The sequence below is a fragment of the Mangifera indica genome, chromosome 19, assembly GCF_011075055.1.
Source record: "Mangifera indica cultivar Alphonso chromosome 19, CATAS_Mindica_2.1, whole genome shotgun sequence".
In the NCBI taxonomy this organism is placed as follows: Eukaryota; Viridiplantae; Streptophyta; class Magnoliopsida; order Sapindales; family Anacardiaceae; genus Mangifera; species Mangifera indica.
Genome location: NC_058155.1, coordinates 6,617,834 through 6,641,528, shown reverse-complemented (window position 1 = coordinate 6,641,528; position 23,695 = coordinate 6,617,834). Strand labels below are relative to the sequence as shown.

Sequence of the window (23,695 nt, the reverse complement as noted above, 5' to 3'; positions counted from 1 at the left end):
TTTTATTATAACCAACCAAATATAATAATTATTTTATATTTATTAATTTTTATCAAACATAATAATAATTTATATTTAGTAATCTTTTAAGTAATTTATTTTTGTTAAAATAATTTAATTTTTATAATAAAATATTACTCAAACCAATCATTAATGTTTTCAAAATAACATGAATGAGTTGATACTAAAATCATATCTCACTTATGGGGAGAATGGAATAAACCTTTTTTCTTAATGTAATTTTGATCATTCTCAATATATGTATGACCCTTTTCTTATTTTAAGATTTATATCAAATGCCTTAATTTCTGGTTATCCTACCTTTTTTTAAATAAATAATACATAAATAATAATATGCCTCCACATAATTCAATATGATTTACCTATTTTGTTTGCTGCACTATTCAAATATGAGGAAAGGGTAACGTAATCCCAATTCCCAATAACATAACTAAACTCTGCCATGGAAAATACTAAAACTAAGCTTGAAAAGTATAATATTTGCAATGAATGCCTTAATTAGCTTTGTAATTTATGTGGTGAAGGACTTATTCTCATCCAAAAATTATTATTTTCCCAAGTTTCTACTTTTTAACTTTGAATAACCTTTTTATTCAGTCATGAACAATTAAAATTAATCAAATTTATTAATTTTAAAATTTTATCTCTTTTTTCCTTTCTAAACCTTAAAAACTAATAATTTTTTCTTTAAATCAAGTTTTAAAAAAATAATATTTCCTCTAGAATTTAATTTTCAATCTCCGGCGGTCTCTCTCTCTTGACGCTTCCTCTCCTTTTAATGATCTCTTTTTATCTCTCCCTCCAACCAACGTCGTTCTAAATCGGGAAGATGAACCTCTTTGTCGTCCCAAAAGAAGACCAACAAGACACTCGTTTTGTTTTGGAAAGACGATTGTCTTCCTAGACGAAAATGAGATTTTTGTAGCTTTGTCTTCCCGACGTGAAACAACATCGGATAGAGGGAGAGATGAAAAGAGAGAGATCGCTAGAAAGAGAGGAAGCGTTGGGAGGGAGAGACCGTCGACGATAACGTCGAAATGGTGTCAAAGATTGAAAACTAAACCTTAAAGGGGAGAAATGTTATTTTTTAAAACTTGGTTTATGAGAGAAATTATTAATTTTTAAAGTTTAAAGAGACTGGAAGAAGAATGTTATTTTTTAAAACTTGATATATGAGAAAAATTATTAGTTTTTAGGGTTAAAGAACCTAAAGGATTTAAGGGAGGGAGGGGAGTAGATAAAATTTTAGTTTGTTTTTAATGTTTAAAAAAAATAACAATTTTACCTATAACAAACTTAACAACCATGAGTAGATAAAAAAATCTTCCAAAATTAAAAAGTAAAAACTTGAAAAAACAGCAGTCTTGGATGGGAATAAGTCTTTCGGCCTAATTTGTAACTGATAACCAGCCGTGCCAAGGCCTATCTCAATGCCTGTCCCAACCCAATACAAACGCCAGAGTAAACTTTCTTCAGCATAGAATGCAATACACAGAAAGAATGCAATGTTTACAAAATCTATAAAACAGGACCCCAAAACCTTCCTTTACAAACAGGAAAGGCAAAAGGAGACAGATGATTTACTGTTACAACAATTTCAAAGAGGAAAACAAAGTTTTTAAGTTTATTATTGACATTTCCGAACTGATTAACTTCCCTCACCAGCAACAAAGGTAAGTATGAATGAATTTTACACTAGCTATGACAAATCTTTTTTTTATTTTTTATTTTCAGTATTTGACAAATCAAATTCGAATTAGAATGTGAAAGCTACAGCAATACACAGAGAGATTGTTGCACGGCATACTGGACACTGGAAATGCCAGGGAAACAAACTCTTCGCATGCACCCTAAGGAGTGACTTTGAACTTAAAGAGGGCACATTAACAGCCGATTAATTTGTAACAGCTCGTATTTGTTCATGTTTCTAACAATAGCGACAGAAGATCTGAAGAGTAACAACCACATTCAGACTATACTGGGAGGATCTCCAACCCAATTGCAGATGGCACGAGCCCAGCGAGTTCTAATGCAGTCCACCAATGGTGCATGCTGCGGAGGTTCAGGTTTAGCCACTTCAGTTTCTTTTCCACTTGACTCGTTCGCACCGAATCCAGAGGGCACGACATCGGCCAAGAACTCCTCAGGGGTCCACCTTGGGGGAACTGAAACCCTCAATTTTGTAAGCCTAGGCCTTTGCACAGGAATCTCACCTCCAAAGCTCAATTGGCTGCCATTCAAATCTGATTTTGCAATCCCGTTAAAATGGTAAAGATCAAAAACCTTCTTACCCATCAATCCTGTTGAATCCTTAAGGCCACCCAAGTTCTTGTCTAAATCTAAAATAACCTGCCAGAACTCACTCCAGACAATGAAACCTGCACTGCAAAGGTTATCAACTTTCTCACGCGGAAGTCTGATATTTGCCTCCCTGAGCACGTGATGGAAACCTTCCACACTAATAAAACCACCACCTCCGCTCTGATCTTGTGCATCAAAAACTTTACGAATTTGTGCTTCTCTTTCTTCAAATTCATTCTCATCTTGCACACTGGTGTCAAGTGCAAATAGAACTGTATAATGAGATTCACTCCCAACAACCCATATTGGCCATTTTGGGCATTTCAGATTCTGGCCAACCTTACAGAAATTGAGGGATTCCAGCAGAGTAAGGAACCCAACTTCTACTCTCGTGGATATGCCTTTCAAAAACATGCCTCCACCCAAATCCATCCGCCCATCAAAAACGTTAGGGACAGCCTGACCACAGAGCAGTAGGTTCACAATTTCCTGTTCCATCATACATTAGGAAATTGATAAAGAATATAATCCATCAGCGCTAATAACAGAAGCATTAAAAGAATTGAAGCTTCATTGATTGTGTGATACCTGAGAGGCATGCCCAAATGGTGCAGTGACAAGAGGTAGGCTAGGGTCATCCCTGTCCGCTTGAACAGCATCCTACACAAAAGAATTTGTCACATGTACTAGCATATTCTCATTCTAAGCAGAAAACTTGAGTAACCAAGCTCTTACTACTTTATCCAGTCATATAGATGGAACTTAGAACGTAAACACTTTTTGCCATATTTACCAAAATCTCTCCCCATGGCCAAATCCAATCCCTCACAACTTAAGATGCAATTAGCCAAAACCAGTTGTCACTCTCTCCCTCACAGATTGCAAAATTGTTGGTTTACACTGGTTTTGAGGATGGATACATGCACAGTTTTTATGGCTCCAATGCTTTGAAATTTCTAAAGCTAAAAAATTGTCAATAATATGTCAGAAAAATCTAATGCCCTAAGAAGTTCACCATATTGACATGAATAATGAAGCTTATGTTCACAGTTCCATTACATCCCCATATTGCCATGCGGTACTCACAAAATTATCTCAAAATTAACATCAATAAACTCACTTTACAGCTGGTGATTCATTGGCATGAAGGCAGAAAACTATGCCAATCATTTAGATTATCACTAAGGTCAACTATCCAACAATTGAAGACTTAGTTACCTATGAAAAATTAAGAATTCCATAATTGTCCACTCATGCATAGAGAATTTCATTCAGGAAAATGATCCCCCCTAATTAACAGTTAACCACCATTAAGGTGATGTTACTTGGGGCTTACTGAACATCAATAAATATATTTTAGAAAAGAAAAGGAGCTTTCAAGCTATAAGCATACCAATCCCCTAGAGAGTAATGCAGAAATAAGGAATAGCATTGCCCCCATACGACTTTCGAAAACAGGAATTATTGCTTCAAGCCTCTGAAGCACGCTTGCTTGCGATGTGTATGCATCCACTCTCAAGACTTTCTGCAGATCAGAACCCGATTCAATTGAAAGTCCTTCTAGTGCCTTTGTAATGGCCTGTAAGATTGAACATAGAATCAATCAGCACAAATAAATACACAAAGTACTGTATAAACATACTGAAATCAGCAAATGCTGCAACCAAATGCATAAAAGCACATTGACATAAGCCCAAGTTCAAACTAACCTCATACTTCTTACAGTCTTCAGACCCCTCAATTTCATGTCCTATGATAGTCAAAGTTGCAATCACAGCCCTTCTATTATTTCCACATAAAAACAATATCTCACTCATACTTTTTACCAGTGCTCTGTATATTGGAAAAAAGAAAGGTAAGGAGATAGATCTCATTCCAGGATTGAATTGAAGAATGGCAGATACGGTTGTGAAAACAAAATATGTAACAAGTAAAATCTTCTAAACAAAACCAGATTGCTTTTAATTTACTTATTACAGGTGGCAGTAAACAATAATGGACATAGTGTAAGTTCACATGGTAAACAACCATCAAGTGATAATAGCAAATTTTCAAACTAGTACTCCTCCATTGATAAATTTGCTAACTTACCTTAAAATATGTTGAAGTTTCAAGATAACCCTAAAGTGCAGGCACATAAGATATAAAAATTCAAGCTTAACCCGAACAAATTAAGATGTGAGTGTCATTCATTTAAATGGAGGATCTACCACAAGGGTCCTGGTTATCCTATAAATATTAAATAAACATAAAATGGATGATATATCTTGCAAGATACTATAACATGCAAGTTATATGAGCATTTTAATATAGTCAATTTTAAAGTAAACACAATAAGAGAAAATTAAAAAAAAAAATTGCACATACTAGACAAATCTATCATAAATTCGTATCACCAATATATCATGATACAAATAGATCAACAAGTGAAAACTGATAAACAAGTGAATCACATAACTGGGGGATCAACAAATAGTGAGAAGCTACGATGAATATGTTCAAACTTTTTATTCTTAAGAGGGGCAGTACTATCATCATACCTTGAAACAGAAATACAAAACAGAAATGCAGTTTAAAGCTTACTTTCTTAAGGGTCCATGGCTGTTCCCTTTAAAAGCTAGAGTAGTGGAACATAAAAATGTTAAACTTAACCATTAATATCTGTACTTAAGCTAATGACGTAAAAGTTATCATGCAAAAATAATCACCTCACTTTTGCATGTTCAGAAAGAGAAGCAAAATCACTTGTTGCAACATATTGATTTTTTGAGAAACTCCTGGCACCCAAATTTTGTAGTGAGTCGGGTGCAATGTTACCTAATTCATCCGTGAAGAAAAGAAGGTATTTAAGAACAAATGCCTGCAAAACCAGAGAATAAAAATTGTCAACAATATCATTGTGGAGATTATGGCATGCTTCAAGATGTAAATATCAAAACATCAACAAAATATAAAATGCATACAAGAAGATATATCTCAATACTACAATATAATACCACAGAGCTATTTTCAAAGTATAAAGAATCAACCATGTATTATATTGTATGAGTTTTGAGTTATCAGATTAGACTTTTCATAGATAATTATCTATGTTAAATCTATCTTATTCTCTAGGCTTATCTTTTATTTTGCTTTTGGTAGACTTATCCTAGTTGGTAATTATCTATCTACAAGAACTCTATATATTAGCTAGAATTTTAGCAATATAAATAAGAAATAAAAAGGGGGGAAAAAAGGCAATTTTTCACTTTTATGGTACCAGAGCCCAGTTTTCTAACTGGTCTCAAATAAAAGATGGTAAAAACAGTCATGATGACTGGTCCTAGGGATCCTGCTATTTCTAGGGATCCCACTTTTTGATCCTGCTATTGGTGATGTACCTTCACCATCTGTCAGTCTGAGGCTTTATCCGATCAGACTGAGGTTCAGAGCCTTTGACTATGGTTCAAGGTAACATTGATCAAACTATAATCTAGATAACAGTCCATAAACTGAATGGTAAGAACTATCTACTATGGTCTCAATCAACGTTGATTGTTCATGGATGAGGAAAGATGGGCTATTCAACTAGTGTAACTAAGGCACCAAACAAGGATGATCCAACCTATCCAAAATGAGAGGCAGAAAATAATACAGTCATGTCTTGGCTAATCAATTCAATGGAGGCAAACATTGGACAATTGCACCTTCTCTTTCCTAGAGCAAAGGATATATGGGACCTTGCCAGGGATACCCACTCTGACCTGGGTAATTCTGCTCAAGTTTTTGACTTGAAATCAATATTGAGCGAAACAAAACAAGATGCTACGTCAATAACTCGGTATTATGGTATTCTAACAAAGCTATGACAGAAGCTAGACTTGCTTTGTGATGCTGATTGGAACTATCCACAGGATAGCGTGAAGTTTGTCAAGATGGTTGAGAAAGAAAGAACATTTGAATTCCTTGTTGGCTTAGACAAGGAACTACATGAAGTTAAGGGAAGAATTTCAGGTAAAGAGATTTTACAATCCATTAGAAAAGTTTTTGCTAAGATACGACAAGAGGAAAGCCAACAAAGGGTGATGATTGCAAGTCAGGGAGAATCCAGTGGTTCAAGTACCCTTCCAAAATTAGAATTCTCTGCCCTGGTGTCTAAACGGCCAGATAACTATACCGCTAATGATCAAAGAAGAATAAGGAGAGAGAGTAAGGCCTAGTGTGATCATTGTAAATATTCAAACCACACCAGAGCAACCGATTGGAAGTTGCATGGAAGACCACAAAACCAGAAGATGGGCAAACCAAATGAAAAAAAGGGGTTTCATGCAAGTTTTGAAGAGAGTATATCATTGTCACACTCTAATAACTCAATACCAGTACCATTCTATTAGGAACAACTAGACCATTTGTATAAACTAACCAACCAAGCCAACTGCAATGTCAGTGTTTCTTGTTCTATTGTAGAAACCGGTATTTCTCATACAACCCTACATGTTACTCCTTGGTCAAAAATATCTTGGGTAATAGATTCAAGAGCCTCTAACCATATGTCAAGTAATTCAAGGGTATTTATTTCTTGCAGTCCATATTATGGGAACCTCAAAGTTAAGATTGTTAATGGGTCAATGTCAAGTGTAGCAAGAAAAAGGACTGTTCAAATTTCAAAAGACCTTTTCCTGCATTCATTTTTGCATGTCCCTAACCTGTCTAAGAGTAAATTGACTAAAGAACTGAATTGTATCACTAAATTTTTTGCTTCTAATTATGAATTTCAGGATCTAGATGCGGGGAGAATAATTGGCAACACTGAAGAATAAGGACTATACTACTTTGACAATACAGACCTGAGAAGTGAATGAAGTGAACAAAGTCGAACATCTAAGAGTAATTTGCTCCTCTAATTAATAATAAGGAAATTTCTTTTGGTTAATTAGTAATGAGGAAATTTAATGTGGCAATGTAGGTTAGGACACCCAAGCTTCTTTAATTTGCAAAATTTGTTCCTACATTGTTTAGAAATAAAAATCCTTTTATGTTTCGATATGAAATTTGCCAATTTGCTAAACATTCTTGGCCCTTTTATCTTGCCAATCCTTATAAAAGTTCACAACCATTTGCATTAGTCCATAGTGATATTTGGGGACCATTTACATTCCCTAACCCTATTGAATCAAGGTGGTTCACGACATTCATTGATGACCACACAAGACTATGTTGGGTATAAATAATGAAGGACAAATTTGAAAAAGTAAGATTTTTCAAGCCTTCCATTCCATGGTTATGACTCAATTTCAAACTAAAATTAAAATTCAAGTATTTAGGACAGACAACAGAGGAAATATTTTCTGTCAATCTTAGGAAGTATTTGATAAAAAAAAGGTATTATCCACCAAAGTTCATATGTGAACACACCAAACCAAAATCTTGAGACTGAAAGAAATAATAGACACCCTCTACAAGTGTCTTGTACCTTAATGCTCACAATGAACATGCCTAAGTATATTTGGGGTGAAGTTGTACTTACAGCCACTTAACTCATTAATAGGTTACCAACTAAGGTCCTAAACTTTACGACACTACTCTTACTTTTCCTTTAAACATTTATGAGGGTTTAAGCATCTAAATTCACTTCCACTAGAAACCTTTGGAAGCACAACCTTTGTATATGTCTTTTCACATTAATGGAGAAAGCTCAACCTAGGGCAGTTGAGTGTGTTTTTGTAAGATACTCTCCTACATAAAAAGGCTACAAGTGTTTTTATCCACATACTCAAAAGTCTTTTGTCTCCAAAGATGTCACATTTTTTGAATCACAACCATATTTTCTAAGCACTCCTCTTAAGGGGGAGATATTAGGTGAAGAAATTAGTGCCCTATACCAATGCCACTGTTATCATCTTGGCAAGTGACCACCTATAAAACAACCTAAAAATTTAGAACCTACATCTATAGGACCTAAAAATTTACAACCAGGGGAAGGATTGACAAGATTAAAACAACCAGACTTAAAGCTCAATTTCTAGACATGTGAAACCCAAAGTAGTATACCTACTAATGACACTCCTGGTCAATCACCTCAACTTGGGACAAAACCTAAATCACAACACGAAATAAAGCATGAGTCACAACTTGCATAGTGTTAGGACTTAATTATAATAATAATAATTAAAGATAATATTAGATTAGGATAATAGTAATATTAATTGATTAAGATAATATTATATTATGATAAAATATATGATTAAGATAAAATATTTAATATTATGATAAGATTAGGATATTAGGATAATATTTAAAAAGATATTATTAGGATAATATTTAATGAGTTATATGAAGGGGAGTGAGGATTGTAATATGCGAGGAAAAATATTTGTTATTTGGGTATTCAGACAGCCATTGGCTGATAGGGAGGCTACGGCCAAAGAGGAGCTGACACCTCTTATTTGTTGTCAGTATTATTTATTTAATATAATATATCTATTGGATCTCTATCAAAGTGGTATCAAAGCAATACAATTCTAAGAATGGTGATAGTTGATACGATGCAAGATGAAAATGGAAGATGGAGGTTTGTCCGACAATTAACACAATTGAAAATTTGAACAATGTAGGCGAATGAAATTTGTCTTCGTTGTGAAAGAATAGAAAAACCCAATTACAACTGTGAATGTAAGTTCTGGGTGGTTCTTATGATGGAAAAAGACGAATTGGATGAAAATGACATCGTAATCGTATTTGACAAGAAATAAGAAGAAAGAGAAACCCATTTGGTTGAAATGGAAGATTCCAACAAGAAAATTAAGGAAGACAATGAGATTGAAACTCAACCACCATCACTACTGTCTAAGGAGGAGGAATGTGAGGAAGTCATAAAAAAACCCTGTGATTGACAGTGAAGATAACAAGATCAAGGTTGGACTAGGAGTTCTTGCGGTGGATGATATTGAATTTGGTGAGAAAAAAGGTTCTAAGGTTGGGATTTGAATCATATGTGATAGTACTTAAGACGAACGATATCAGAGTAGTGTTTTTGACAATGGCTAATATGAAGTTGACTTTTCCGACCACCAACAACAATTGGATTGACAAAATGGAAGAAATTTTTTCAAATTGAGTAGGAAGAGATGTAAAAAAAAAAAAAAAAAACCTCAAAATAATCCCCACCTTAAGGACAAAGTGGTTTTTCAGGGGCAGGTAATATTAGGACTTAATTATAATAATAATAATAGTAATTAAAAATAATATTATATTAGGATAATAATAATATTAATTGAATAAGATAATATTATATTAGGATAAAATATATGATTAAGATAAAATATTTAATATTATGATAAGATTAGGATATTAGGATAATATTTAAAAAGATATTATTAGGATAATATTTAATGAGTTATATGAAGGGGAGTGAGGATTGTAATATGCGAGGAAAAATATTTGTTATTTGGGTATTCAGACAGCCATTGGCTGATAGGGAGGCTACGGCCAAAGAGGAGCTGACACCTCTTATTTGTTGTCAGTATTATTTATTTAATATAATATATCTATTGGATCTCTATCAAAGTGGTATCAAAGCAATACAATTCTAAGAATGGTGATAGTTGATACGATGCAAGATGAAAATGGAAGATGGAGGTTTGTCCGACAATTAACACAATTGAAAATTTGAACAATGTAGGCGAATGAAATTTGTCTTCGTTGTGAAAGAATAGAAAAACCAAATTACAACTGTGAATGTAAGTCATGGGTGGTTCTTATGATGGAAAAAGACGAATTGGATGAAAATGACATCGTAATCGTATTTGACAAGAAATAAGAAGAAAGAGAAACCCATTTGGTTGAAATGGAAGATTCCAACAAGAAAATTAAGGAAGACAATGAGATTGAAACTCAACCACCATCACTACTGTCTAAGGAGGAGGAATGTGAGGAAGTCATAAAAAAACCCTGTGATTGACAGTGAAGATAACAAGATCAAGGTTGGACTAGGAGTTCTTGCGGTGGATGATATTGAATTTGGTGAGAAAAAAGGTTCTAAGGTTGGGATTTGAATCATATGTGATAGTACTTAAGACGAACGATATCAAAGTAGTGTTTTTGACAATGGCTAATATGAAGTTGACTTTTCCGACCACCAACAACAATTGGATTGACAAAATGGAAGAAATTTTTTCAAATTGAGTAGGAAGAAATGTAAAAAAAAAAAAAAAACCTCAAAATAATCCCCACCTTAAGGACAAAGTGGTTTTTCAGGGGCAGGTAATATTAGGACTTAATTATAATAATAATAATAGTAATTAAAAATAATATTATATTAGGATAATAATAATATTAATTGAATAAGATAATATTATATTAGGATAAAATATATGATTAAGATAAAATATTTAATATTATGATAAGATTAGGATATTAGGATAATATTTAAAAAGATATTATTAAAATAATATTTAATGAGTTATATAAAGGGGAGAAAAATATTTGTTATTTGGATATTTGGGCAGTCATTGGCTGATAAGGAGGCTACGACCTTAAAGGAGGAGTTGAAACCTCTTATTTGTTGTCAGTATTATTTATTTAATATAATATATCTATTGGGTCTCCATCACATAGCTACAAGGTATAAATTCTTTAGCTTCTAAAAATTTTGTGGTTAATGATAGTATTTATCTACCAATTGCTCTTGGGAAAGGAGATAGAACTTGTACTTTAAATCCTATTTCCCAGTATGTATCCCATGATAAGCTATTTGCAAGACTCCATGCATTTGCCCTCAATGTATCAAGTGTGGAATTGCCTAAGACAATACAAGAGACTTTAGGTTATCTTAAGTGGAAGGAAGTTGTAATGGAGGCAATGAAAGCCTTAGAGAAGAATAGGACTTGGGAGCTAATGAGTTTACCTAGGGGGAAGAGACTATAGGCTACAAGTGAGTGTTTACTATAAAACATAGAGCTCATGGTTCTATTGAGAGCTATAACGCTCAATTATTTGCTAAAGGGTTGACTAAAATAGATGGGATAGACTATAGACTTTTGCACTTGTAGCTAAGCTAAAAAACATTAGTGTTGTTGTTCCTAGCTATAAGTTTGGATTGGCCTTTGCAATAACTAGATGTTAAGAATGTTTTTTAAAATAGTGACTTAGTAGAAAAGGTGTACATGAGCTTACCATCAGGATTCGAGGGAAAAAACCTTGGTACTAAGGTGTGTAAATTGAAGAAATCTTTATATGGTTTAAAGCAATCATCTAAAGCATGGTTTGAAAAGTTCACTTAGTTTTTCATGAGCTATGGTTTTACTGGAGGGCAGGTTGATCTTACTCTCTTCTTCAAGCAAGTGAATGGTATTACTACTATTCCAATAGTATATAAGGATGGTATAATTCTAAAAGAGATAATCTAGAGGAAATGGAGCACGTGAGAAGGTACTTACTGTGTATTTTGCAATAAAGGACCTTGGGCATTTAAAATATTTCCTGGGGATGGAAATTGCTAGAAGTAAGAGAGGCATTCAATTTCACAAAGGAAATACATCCTAGATTTGGTATTAAAGACTGGGATGTTGGGTTATAAACTGTTAAGATCATTAGAGTGGCACAACAACACAAACTAGCATAGTGGCTCAACAACAAAAAAAGGAAAGCAAGGAAAAAGGACTAGGACCACCAACAAGCAAACCGTTGTGGACAATGTAAACATGTTGCACAGGGCTAGAGGAAAAGGTTGTATAAAAAGAGAAGAAAAGAGGGTGAGAGGCAAAAAGAGCTTTCTAGCAAAAACTGGGGCAACTTCGACCAAATTGGGAGAGTCCCCAACCTCTGAAAAGCTAGGTCATTTAGGAGAGACTTCTGGCCTCTCAAAAGCTGGAAGAGTGGTGTTGTGTATTTTGTTGGGTTTAATCCAATTGTTCTGGAACTTGCTCATGTCATTTGGTTAAGTTTCTTTGTAAGCACAGTACCAAAAAGATTTCATACCTAATGTAAAAAACAATCTTATTTTATTACAGTAAAATATTGAGTACAAGTTGTTTGTGTTACATTGATTTCCTGCTCTCTTAGTTATTTCTATTACAGATTACAGTCCCATTATAAATACAGGAACATCCTTCAATCATCACTAGTACACTGGCTTCTACAGATTGTGTCTGTGTTGAGTAGATGACCTTTCAGGAAGCAGCAACGCAAGTTGAGTCTACTTTAGGTACCTATCAGATGGCATCAGAACACTTTTATGGGATAGAAAAAGGGAAGCATGAGGAATGAAAGCAGAGACATCAATGAAAGTTGGTTAGAGATGTTTGAAAAAGTTTTTTGGGTTGCCCAAAAACTGGGTCTCCTTTCTACAAGTAAACTACAGGAACATTTGAGAAAGCTTAGGCCACCGAAAACGGTCTAAAAAAAGGAAACTGGCAATCAAATAGAGAGGAAGAAAGATGATTCGACTGAGATTGAAGATTTTGGCAAACATCAATACCCAACAATGACAAAGCAATTTCCGACAAGGTCGATTCAGTCGAGATGACACATTTCGATGGATATTCGATAGATTTTGGTGAAGTCCGATCACCAAAATTTGTTCAATCATCTTCTTGTCATGGGTTCCTATTAAAAGAGACTAAGAAAATTGAATCTAGGGAAGACGATAGGCAGCTAATAAAAGAAGATGAGTTGTTGATGGAAAAGAAAGAAGAAAAGATTAGCATCAAAAACCCTTCCCGAATTCCACCCAACCAAGAAACCCAACCGGCCCAAAAATCATATCACATAAACCAAACCCAAATCCATTTCAAATGAAACCCAATTTTAGTATTCAAAAATCAAACCCGAACCACATAAGCTGAAAACTTACTCAAAACCCAACCTAATCTTCCTTTTTTAACTACCCCACAAGCCTAATCAAAATTTATGACCCAAACCCAAATCTCAAACCATCTAAATGTCTCACCCCAATCCAACAAAGCATTGGCCCATTTAATAACCCCAAAATCAACTCATTAAACCAAAAACCTTTACAATTAAATTTATTGAGTTGTATATGAGTTGTATCTTTAAATTAGGAAGCAAATAATTAGAGAGATTGTATCTTTGTAAACTAAGAAAGTACATATAATCTTTCCTATAGTAGGATTTAGAATTTCATATAAATATTGATATAAATTCACTCTTTCTATATAGAAAAATATTCTCAAGAATTATTCACATGGTATCAAAGCTAATATTAGGCTTCTAAGATTTTTTTCAATAATCTTGATTTATTTTCCAGCAAAGTTTGCGTTATTTTTTGGCTTTTTTTTTTCCGACCACCGTGCTTCTATCATTTTCCGGTGGCCGTGTCTACATCATTGTGATCGGAATGACTTCGCCATCAATCCCCTGAAAAGAGAGCCACCATCCGCTGATATGTGCCATCAGACTTCTCGGTAGCCTCCATTGCTGATCTGCTTCTCCGACGAGCATGCATCAACACCGCCTCTTCCAGTCCACTCGAACGAAACCGACGAGTCAGTCTGTGGTGACTCCATCGTCATTGGTCACCGGAGTCGGTTGCACACGCCGGTTGTCTCCGTCTCGGATCGCCATCTCCGATCTGCTTTTCCAGTACATGTTAGCCTACACCGCCGGCACTATTGAACTCAGAAGACTCCGACGAGTAATCATCACAGTCTCTTCGCCATCTGTCACCGTCGTCGTTGCCAAAAAGATCAAACAATGCTGAATTTGCTATTTCTTATTAAGGGCCGGTGAAGGATCTTCAAAATCAGGTGCATTTACTCCATTTCTCTCCCTTCCTATTATTACTACTGAAAAGTTATTAGGAAGTGTCAATTACATATCATGGGCTGCATCTGTAGAATTATGGTTCACAGGACAAGGTTTAAAAGGTCATTTGACCATTAGAGCTACTCATTTAAAAGAAACTAAGATTAATAAAGCTAGTTAGGTCAAAACTGATGCGTTATTGTGTAGTTTGTTGTGGCAATCTATTAATCCATCTCTCTATCTTATTTACAAGACGTATAGAACATGTGTTGATATTTAGAATCAAGCCAAATTACTCTACACTAATGATATTCAAAAGTTATGTTCAGTCATCTCGAGTATGGCTAATTTGAAACAAGAAGATATGAGTATACCAGACTTCCTAGGGCGGATGTCATCTTTAAAAGCTGAATTTAATGCTATTTTACCTGCTGGGAAGACTGTAGCCAAGGATTTGGCACAACGCGACAAGTTCTTTATGGTCTTGACTCTCACTACAATCAATCCTAACCTTGCTCTTGTTAGAGATCAAATTCTAGGAAGTGCAACCATTCCAATCTTAGATGATGTATTCGCTTGTCTGCTCAGAGTTTTCTCTACCACAGGACCCTCACTTACAGACTTTGTTGCCCTAGTCTCTCAATCTCCGAATCACTCTAAAGAGTCAAGTGACCGTGGGAGTAGAGGCAGTCGTCCAAAATGCAGTTACTGTAACAGATAGGGACATACTCGAGAAAAATGTTATAAGCTACATGGGAGACCTACACACAATGTCAATGTTGCACAATCTGTCCCTCAATCAACTCCTCTTTATCATCATCCAGAAATTTCAACAAGACAGTCTCAATTAGTTCTCCAGTCAATTACTCTCACAAGAACTGATTATGAAGAATACCTTTACTACCAGACGACGAAATAGTCATCTCAATCCTCTGTTGCTTCCTTCGCACAGTTTGGTAACTCGATCACTTGCTTATCACAATCCTCCACTCTAGGACCTAAGGTCCTAGATTCAGGTGCATCGGATCATATTTCTGGTAACTCTAATTTATTTTCACATTTTAATCTTTCCAAATCTTTTTCTTCTGTCTTATTAGCGGATGGCACAAAAACTGTCGTTAAAGCTGTAGGACATGCTAACCCATTACCCACTCTATCGTTAGATTCTGTTCTTTATCTTCCTAATTGCCCATTTAATCTCGTTTCAATTAGTAAATTAACACAAGCCTTGAATTGTTCCATTACATTTACTAATGATGTCTTTGTTATACAGGATCAAAGTTTGGGCAAGACGATTGGCACAGGACATGAGTCACAAGGGCTCTATCACTTGTCGCTTCCCTCTTCCGTTGCTTGCACCACTATTGAGTCTCTAACTCTTCTCCACAATCGTTTGGGGCATCCTAGTTTATCCAAGCTTTAGAAGATGGTCCCTAGTTTATCCAGTTTGTCATCTCTTAAGTGTGAGTCTATCAACTTGGGAAGCAGTCTCGTAGTTCCTTCCTAAGGCGTGTCAATAATCGAGCTTCGTCTCCATTTGAGTTAGTTTACTCAGATGTGTGGAGTCCTTGTCGAGTCAAGTCTACTTTAAATTTTCAATATTTTGTGACATTCATTGATGATTATTCTTGTTGCACGTAGATATTTTTAATGAAAAGCCAGTTTGAGTTATTTTCTCATTTTCAATCATTTTGTGCCAAAGTTAAAACACAATTTAATTCCACTATACGCACATTACGTAGTGATAATACAAGTGAATATTTTTCCACTTATTTCACAAATTTCATGTCTTCACAAGGAATTCTTCAGTCTTCTTGTGCTTATACCCTACAACAAAATAGGGTTATTGAGCGCAAAAATAGACATCTTATTGAAACAACTCGTACATTATTATTACATTCACACGCTCCTATACATTTTTAGGTTGATGCAGTTCTCACTGCTTGCTATCTCATTAATCGGATGCCCTCATCAGTATTGCACAATCAGATTCTGTATTCAATCCTCTTCCCTACCGGCCCTTTATACACTATTCCTCCACGTGTCTTTGGTTGCACATGTTTTGTCGATAATCTTTCCCCAGGTCTTGATAAATTATCTGCTCGGTCTATCAAATGTATATTTCTTGATTACTCTCATCTCCAGAACCCAGCCCGTTCTTTCTAGAGCGCAATGTTACTCTCCAACGACACGTCATTACTTTATATCCACTAATGTTACTTTCTTAGAGTCCTCTCATTACTTCTCTTCATCTGAAATCCAATCCCATGTCACTGAGAGTCTTCCATTACCTACTTTTATTCCTACTTTCGATGTATGTCCTACAGTCATCCCACAAAATCTGGAACCTGTTTCCTCAATCGTTGACTCTCCTGCAGGTACTGATATCATTTCTATTGCTCCACTGGCTCTTGTTGACTCACTTCCTACTCCTACATCTAGCCCGGCTGAGGTCCTACCTCCTGATGACCAATTTCCTATTGTCATCCGTAAAGTTGTAAGATCATCTCGTAACCCTAATTCTATTTATACTTTCTTAGTTATCATCGTCTATCCTCACCATATTATGCCTTTGTGTCCTCTTTGTCCTCCATTTCAGTTCCTAAATTTGTTAGTGAGACTCTTTCTAATCCAAGTTGGAGGCAAGCAATGGTGGATGAAATGATTGCGTTACATCATAATGGTACTTGGGAATTGGTTAAATTACCTCCAGGTCACTCCACTATTGGTTGTCTTTGGGTTTACACAGTCAAGACTAGTCCTCATGATACTATTGATCGTCTCAAGGCCCGGTTGGTTGCTAAAGGTTATACTCAGGTCTATGGTTTGGATTATGGTGACACATTCTCTCCAGTAGCCAAAATGTCCTCCGTTCAGTTATTCTTATCTATAGCTATCATTCGTCATTGGCCCTTGTTTCAGTTAGACATAAAAAATGTCTTTCTTCATGGTGAGCTTCAAGAGGAGATATATATGGAGCAACCACCTGGTTTTGTTGCTCAGGGGGAATCTGATTTGGTTTGTAAACTTCGACGCTCACTATACGATCTAAAACAATCTCCACGTGCCTGGTTTGGACGCTTTAGTACAGTTATTCAAGAATTTGATATGACTCAATGTGAGTCTGATCATTCTGAATTTTACAAACACACGTCGCGAGGAAAGTGCATTTATCTGGTTGTTTATGTTGACAACATTGTTATCACTAGTGATGATCAGGAGGGTATCGATCAATTAAAACAACATCTATTTAATCATTTCCAGACCAAGGACTTGGGAACACTTAAATACTTTCTTGGGATAGAAATTGCTCAGTCTAAGACAGGTATTATTATCTCTCAAAGGAAGTATGCCTTGGATATCGGAGGTTAGTAGGCAAACTCAACTATTTGACTATCACAAGACCAGATATTTCTTTTCCAGTAAGTATTGTCAATCAATTCCTCCAATCTCCGTGTGATTCCCATTGGGATGCAGCTATTCAGATCCTGAGGTATATTAAGAGAGCACCAGGAAAAGGATTACTTTATGAAGACAAAGGTCATACTCAGATTGTTGGATATTCTGATGCTGATTGGGTAGGATCTCCGTCTGATAGACGCTCTACTTCAAGATATTGTATTCTTGTTGGTGGTAACTTAATTTCATGTAAAAGTAAAAAGCAAGATGTTGTGGCTAGATCTAGTGCAAAGGCAGAATATCGTGCTATGGCATGGGCTACCTATGAGCTTGTATGGTTGAAACAACTTATTCAAGAGTTAAAATTTACAGATATATCACAGATGAAGCTTCTTTGTGATAACCAGACAACACTTCATATTGCTTCTAATCCAGTATTCCATGAAAGAATAAAACATATAGAAATAGACTGTCATTTCATTCGAGAAAAGATTCTATCAAGGTGTATAACTACCAACCATGTCAGTTCTAATGATCAACTTGCAAATATCCTTACTAAGTATCTTAGAAGTCCTCGTATTGAATTCATTTGTAACAAATTTGGTGCATATGATTTGTATGCTCCAGCTTGAGGGAGAGTGTTGAGTTGTATATGAATTGTATCTTTAAATTAGGAAGCAAATAATTAGGGAGATTGTATCTATATGAACTAGGAAAGTACATATAATCTTTCTTAGAGTAGGATTTAGAATTTCATAGAAATATTGATGTAAATTCACTCTTTCTATATAGAAAAATATTCTCAAGAATTATTCACAAAACTCAACCTCAAATACAATACCCCAAACAATATAGCCCTATACAAACACTTACCTATCTACTCCTTCTCAACTACCTTATACAACCCACCAACCCAAAAATTCAACTAAATAAAACCCACTTTGCCCAACTCATACACCAACCTACCTAGGTCCACTCCATAAACAAACCTAACCCTTCTCAATCTAACATCTCAAATCTCCCCAACTCAAGTTCTTTTTTGTATTACCAGTTCCTTTCTTCTCCAAATCAACAAGTTCCCTCTCCATCACCTACACAACCCCTCACCTCCATCTCCCACTTCAATCAAGTCTTCAAAATCCCACAAACTCACCATCTCCCTTCCATTATTCTAAACCAAACAAACATCTATCTTCTCCTCATTATCCAGAACCAAAATAGTTTCCAAAATCTTCTTTTTACACTAGTGACAATCCCAACGAATCAGTCCACTATAGTGGAAGGTCGCATGCATCGGAGAGTCATACGTGGCCATATAAGCATAATTGTCGGCGCCTCATGCATCAATTGGTTGGATTTTACTACATCAAAGATAAAAGTATTTTTTAATTAAGTAAACCATGTTATTTATTGCGGTAACCATGGAGTACACGTACAGTTCATTGGAATTAATTTTTTGGAATCTTTGGTATCTAAGTTTTCTCCAACTACTTCAAGTGTAATGGATCTTCCAAGGGAGTTTCAGAAGCAATGTCGAATGTCATTCGAGCTAAACTATTTGAAGACATTTTATTGTTGGGCATAAGATATTGCTACAAGTCTTACAAAAGTAATAATTGAATCTGATGTTGGGGTATCTGAAGTTAAAGCTTACACTATTGCACTAGGTCCCTTGCTTCAAATCATGAATTGGGATTTACAATATGACACCATTGGCACAAAAGTGAGTATATGTGTTTTCTTCAGCTAGATAGTGCTTCATCTAAGAGAAGTGGGTGTATCCTTGAGTATATCTTAGTGCAACCTAGTCCAACATGGCGTGATGTTTAAATTTTCATATATGTTGAGCATTGTGTGAGTATATATGTTGAGTGGCTTTTGAACTTATATGCAACATTGAAACATAAATTTTCATATAAGGGTTACTGGCTTGACTGTCCGATTGTTGTTTCCGCTAGAAAGGTCATTATGCAATTTTGCTTCTTGATTGGAACCAGATTTTCTTCTTATAAGGAACAAATGCAAGAGCATCAAAAAAATTGTCTTTTGGACACCTTGGAAGAAAATAAACATCCTGTTATTACCTCATGCTCAATTATAAAATTTGTTCGGCAATATTTAAATCCAGAAATGAGATTATCAATTTTCAGTCCTCAACTTATAGAGGTTGATTTGCCTAATGATACCATGACGTTAGGGACAAATGTGATAGTTATAGGATTGTTAGCCAAGTTATTTGAATCGATATCTTTCTTCAAGTGTGTGACAAGGAACAAGATAAAGTTTGTTGAGGATGTCCTAACCAAGATAGAGGATCATTCAAACAGTCTTACTTTGAATATCCTTGTGGAATGCACTAATGACAATTCTAGTGGAATTGAAATGACAACATTTCTTCACAAAGCTATCTTTCTTTGTTCAATTGCCCTTTTCCTCATTCCCACCTTGAGGGCAAGGTGGTTCTCGTTGGGCGGGGTATTGTTAGGATCGTTAGAGTGGCACAATAACACAAACTAGCATAATGGCTCAACAACACAAAAAGGAAAGCAAGGAAAAAGGAATAGGACCAGCAACAAGCAAACTAGGACCATTGTGGAGAATGTAAATAAATGGCACAGGGTTAGAGGAAAAAGTTGTATAAAAAGAAAAGAAAAGAGTGAGAGAGGTAAAGAGAGTTTTCTAGCAAAAACTAGGGCAGGTTCGACTGAATTGGGAGAGTCTCTAGCCTCTCGAAAGCTAGGTCATTTAGGAGAGATTCCTCTCGAAAGCTAAAAGAGTGGTGTTGTGTATTTTGTTGGGTTTAATCTAGTTGTTCTGGAACTTGTTCATGTCATTTGGTTGAGTCTCTTTGTAAGCACAGTAGCAACAAGATTCCATATCTGATGTAAAAAACAATCTTATTTTATTACAGTAAAATATTGAGTACAAGGTGTTTATGTTACATTGATTTCCTATTCTCTTAGCTATTTTTGTTACACGTTACAGTCCCATTACAAATACAAGAACATCCTTCAATCGTTACTAGTGCACTGGCTTCTACAGATTGTGTCTGTGTTGAGTGGATGACCTTTCAAGAAGCAATAATGCAAGTTGAGTCTACTTTAGGTACCTATCATAAACCTAGTGAAACTCCCACGGATTCTAATTTATGGTTTGACATGGATAGTGGAGATACACTAGTGGACAAGGGACAATACCAAATACTGATTGGTAGACCAATTTATTTGTCTCACAAAAGGTCAGATGTTGGCTTTGTTGTGAGTGTGGTGAGCCAACACATGCATAATCCACCAAAAAGGCATTTGAAGGTTGTGAACTAAATCTTGCAATATCTAAAAAATACTCCAAGGTCATTTTTTGGGAAAAACATTGACAAAATGATTGAAGCATTCACAGATATTGACTAGGCAGGATAAAAAAATTGATAAAAGGTCAACATCAGGCAACTGCACCTTGATTGGGGCAATTTGGTAACCTGGAGGCCTAAGAAACAGACTGTGGCAGCGAAGAGTAGCGCAAAGGCTGAATTTTGAGCAATGGCATAGGGTATATGTGAGTTGAGGTGGCTTAGAAAGCTTATAGTAGAACTTAACATTAAACCAGAGGAAACTATAAAGCTTTATTGTGACAACAAGGCAACAATCAATATTGCACATAAACCAATGCATCATGATAGTACCAAACATATGAAAATTGACCGACATTTTATCAACAAGAAGATAAAAGAAAAGCTTGTGTGTTGTTTACTTGCCTACTATTCAGCAAACAGCTAATACTCTAACCAAGACTAACTAAACAAAGTTTTGATAATCTAATGTCTAAGCTGGGAATGATTGATATATTTGCACCAACTTGAGGGGGAGTATAGGAGTTCTAAGTTATCATATTAGAACTTCCATAGACCATATCTATTGTCTATTTTAAATCTATCTTATTATCTATGCTTGAATTTATCTTATCTTTTATTTTGTTTTTGATATAGACTTATCAAAGTTGGTAATTATCTATCTAGGAGAACTCTATTTATTAGCTAGCATTGCAGCCACATAAAATAGAAATAAAAGGAAAAAACCATTAAGCTTTCACTTCTTTTATACATTAATAACAAGAAGTTTACATGACTAAGAAAAAAAAACCTGTGAAGTAATTATATGTCAAGTTTAAGACCAATAAGAGAATTCAGCAAGAATAAGATGACAACTTTTGCCATCATAGAGTATTTCATAGACTTCTATTCTTTATTAGAAAGCATGACATAAATCACTCGAAAGACTTGTCCCCATTTAGCAGATTGGGACCTAAAATAGGCAAGACTACTTAACACTAACTTTGAAACAAAGACCAAGCTTTAGAAATTTAAACGCATATAATTGATGATTTACAAGTTTATTCTTGGTCTCAAATGATACACTCAAAAGAATGAGCATTTGAGGATGTTTTGAAGTAAACTTTAAAAAATTAAAAAAGAACAAATAATAATACTCAAGAAAGAATGCTACAATAAACTCATATACTCCATGAACAAAAATCTAGGAATTACTTGTATGGTTGCTAAGACGCCACAGGGCCCACCTTCATGCTGCACTAGGCCCATGGATGTCTCTGGATCAGAGCTAAACCTATATAAATGTTTTACATGATATTAGCCAATAAATGCATGCAGATAAAATCTACAATAAATTTGTGTCATTGACTTAATTAAAAGCAACTTGAACCTATCTAAACAAAATGAAGTAAAAATAAAAAAAAATAACATATATAAACACAAGCAAACCATAAAAACATTCTACAAACATAAAGAAAAGATAAGTTCTGGAGAGTATGCAATAAAAATTTAATGCATGTATTACTCTGTTCTCTTAATTTTATAATTTGCACAAGTGCCACTTATGAATCACGGACAAAGAAAATAATGTATGATTAACCACACTTCTTGTTTCATCAAACTAACAATTGTACAACATTCAATCAATCATACTCTATCCAAACTTTATCCCCATTTTTTAATCAAAAATCAAATTATTCCAAATTTTTAATCCCAAAAAATGTATCAACTTATGTAACATTACCAAATACCAAGTATTTCATCCCATCCCCAGGATGGTGCCACATTAATAGACAATGTCTTAGAAATGAAATTTGGGAAGAGAAAAGCAACTTGCAAATTCTGCATTAATTCTCGTATAAGAAACCTAAATGGCAGTCCATTTACTATTGATATAACCACAAAACAGAACTATGCATTAACATCATCTCAACCCCAACAGCACCAAAATCTCATTTAGCAAAGTTGCAGTCAAAGTGACGGCTATATCCACTAAGATTAACTTCTATAATGTCAATTAGCTACAAAAAGACATTACCTAATGCCTTGATTGCTCCACTGAGCAAGTATGTCTTTCGAGACTCCACTGCCAAACAACATCGAAAACAACTGATTGGCTTCTTCCTTCCCCAAATTCCCTTCCTTTGACTCCAAAACCTTCTCTTTCGACTCAAAAGCCTTCTCTTTCGTCTCCAAAACCTTCTCTTTCAAAGCCGATTCGCAGCTTTTCACAATCTTCGGCGACGAAACTGATGCATTAGAAGCCGCGGGCGCACTCTTAGCCTCCTTCATCCGCTTCTCCGCCGCGGCAGCCATCAGCTCGCGCTGCATCCTGCGGCAATCCTCCGGTGAAGTCACCGGAGCTCCGACAGCAGCATCCCTCGGCTTACTCCGCTTCGGCTCCGGCGGCGTGTGCTGCATGCTCATATGTAGAGCCATTTTCAGATCCTCCTCCTCTTGATCCGCCATAGATCACAGAAAAATAAAGGAATATAGGGTTTAGATTTTGGGGGCTGTTTCGAATATCCCTTTACTGAATAAACAAACCAATCGACTTGATTCAATTATACGATTTGAATAGAAATTAAACGATCCGGTTCAAAAGATAAAATAAAAATTCAGTTACACATCTAGAATTTCCAAACAGGAAAGATCGAAATTCGATTTAACAAAGAAGATCAAAAAATTATTGTAATTTTGATCAAGAACAGGGTCGTAAAACGGCCGTAAAACAAATTCTAGTTGCTGGTACGGTAGCAAGAGTGAAAGAACGACGTCGTAAGATGCGACCCCGAGAATCTTTTTTAAGTGTTGTGGTGATGAGATGACAAGTGTGTCCCTGTGTCTGTTCTCAGCTGCTGAGCGTTGTGTTGAGGAACCAAATGGGGGTATTTTAGTAATTTTATC

At 35.4% G+C, this 23,695-nt stretch overlaps 1 protein-coding gene across 1 annotated transcript; it reads right to left on the bottom strand.

Moving 5' to 3' along the window:
- Positions 1-1,721: 1,721 nt before the first annotated feature.
- Positions 1,722-23,695, bottom strand: LOC123203188 (ubiquitin carboxyl-terminal hydrolase MINDY-3-like). Its single transcript, XM_044619419.1, has 7 exons — positions 22,827-23,695; positions 22,004-22,082; positions 5,031-5,182; positions 4,032-4,155; positions 3,716-3,901; positions 2,911-2,982; positions 1,722-2,811 (listed from the first exon to the last, which is right to left on the bottom strand). The coding sequence occupies exons 1-7, from the start codon at positions 23,255-23,257 to the stop codon at positions 1,990-1,992; spliced, it is 1,866 nt and encodes a 621-aa protein (XP_044475354.1). The 5' UTR covers positions 23,258-23,695; the 3' UTR covers positions 1,722-1,989.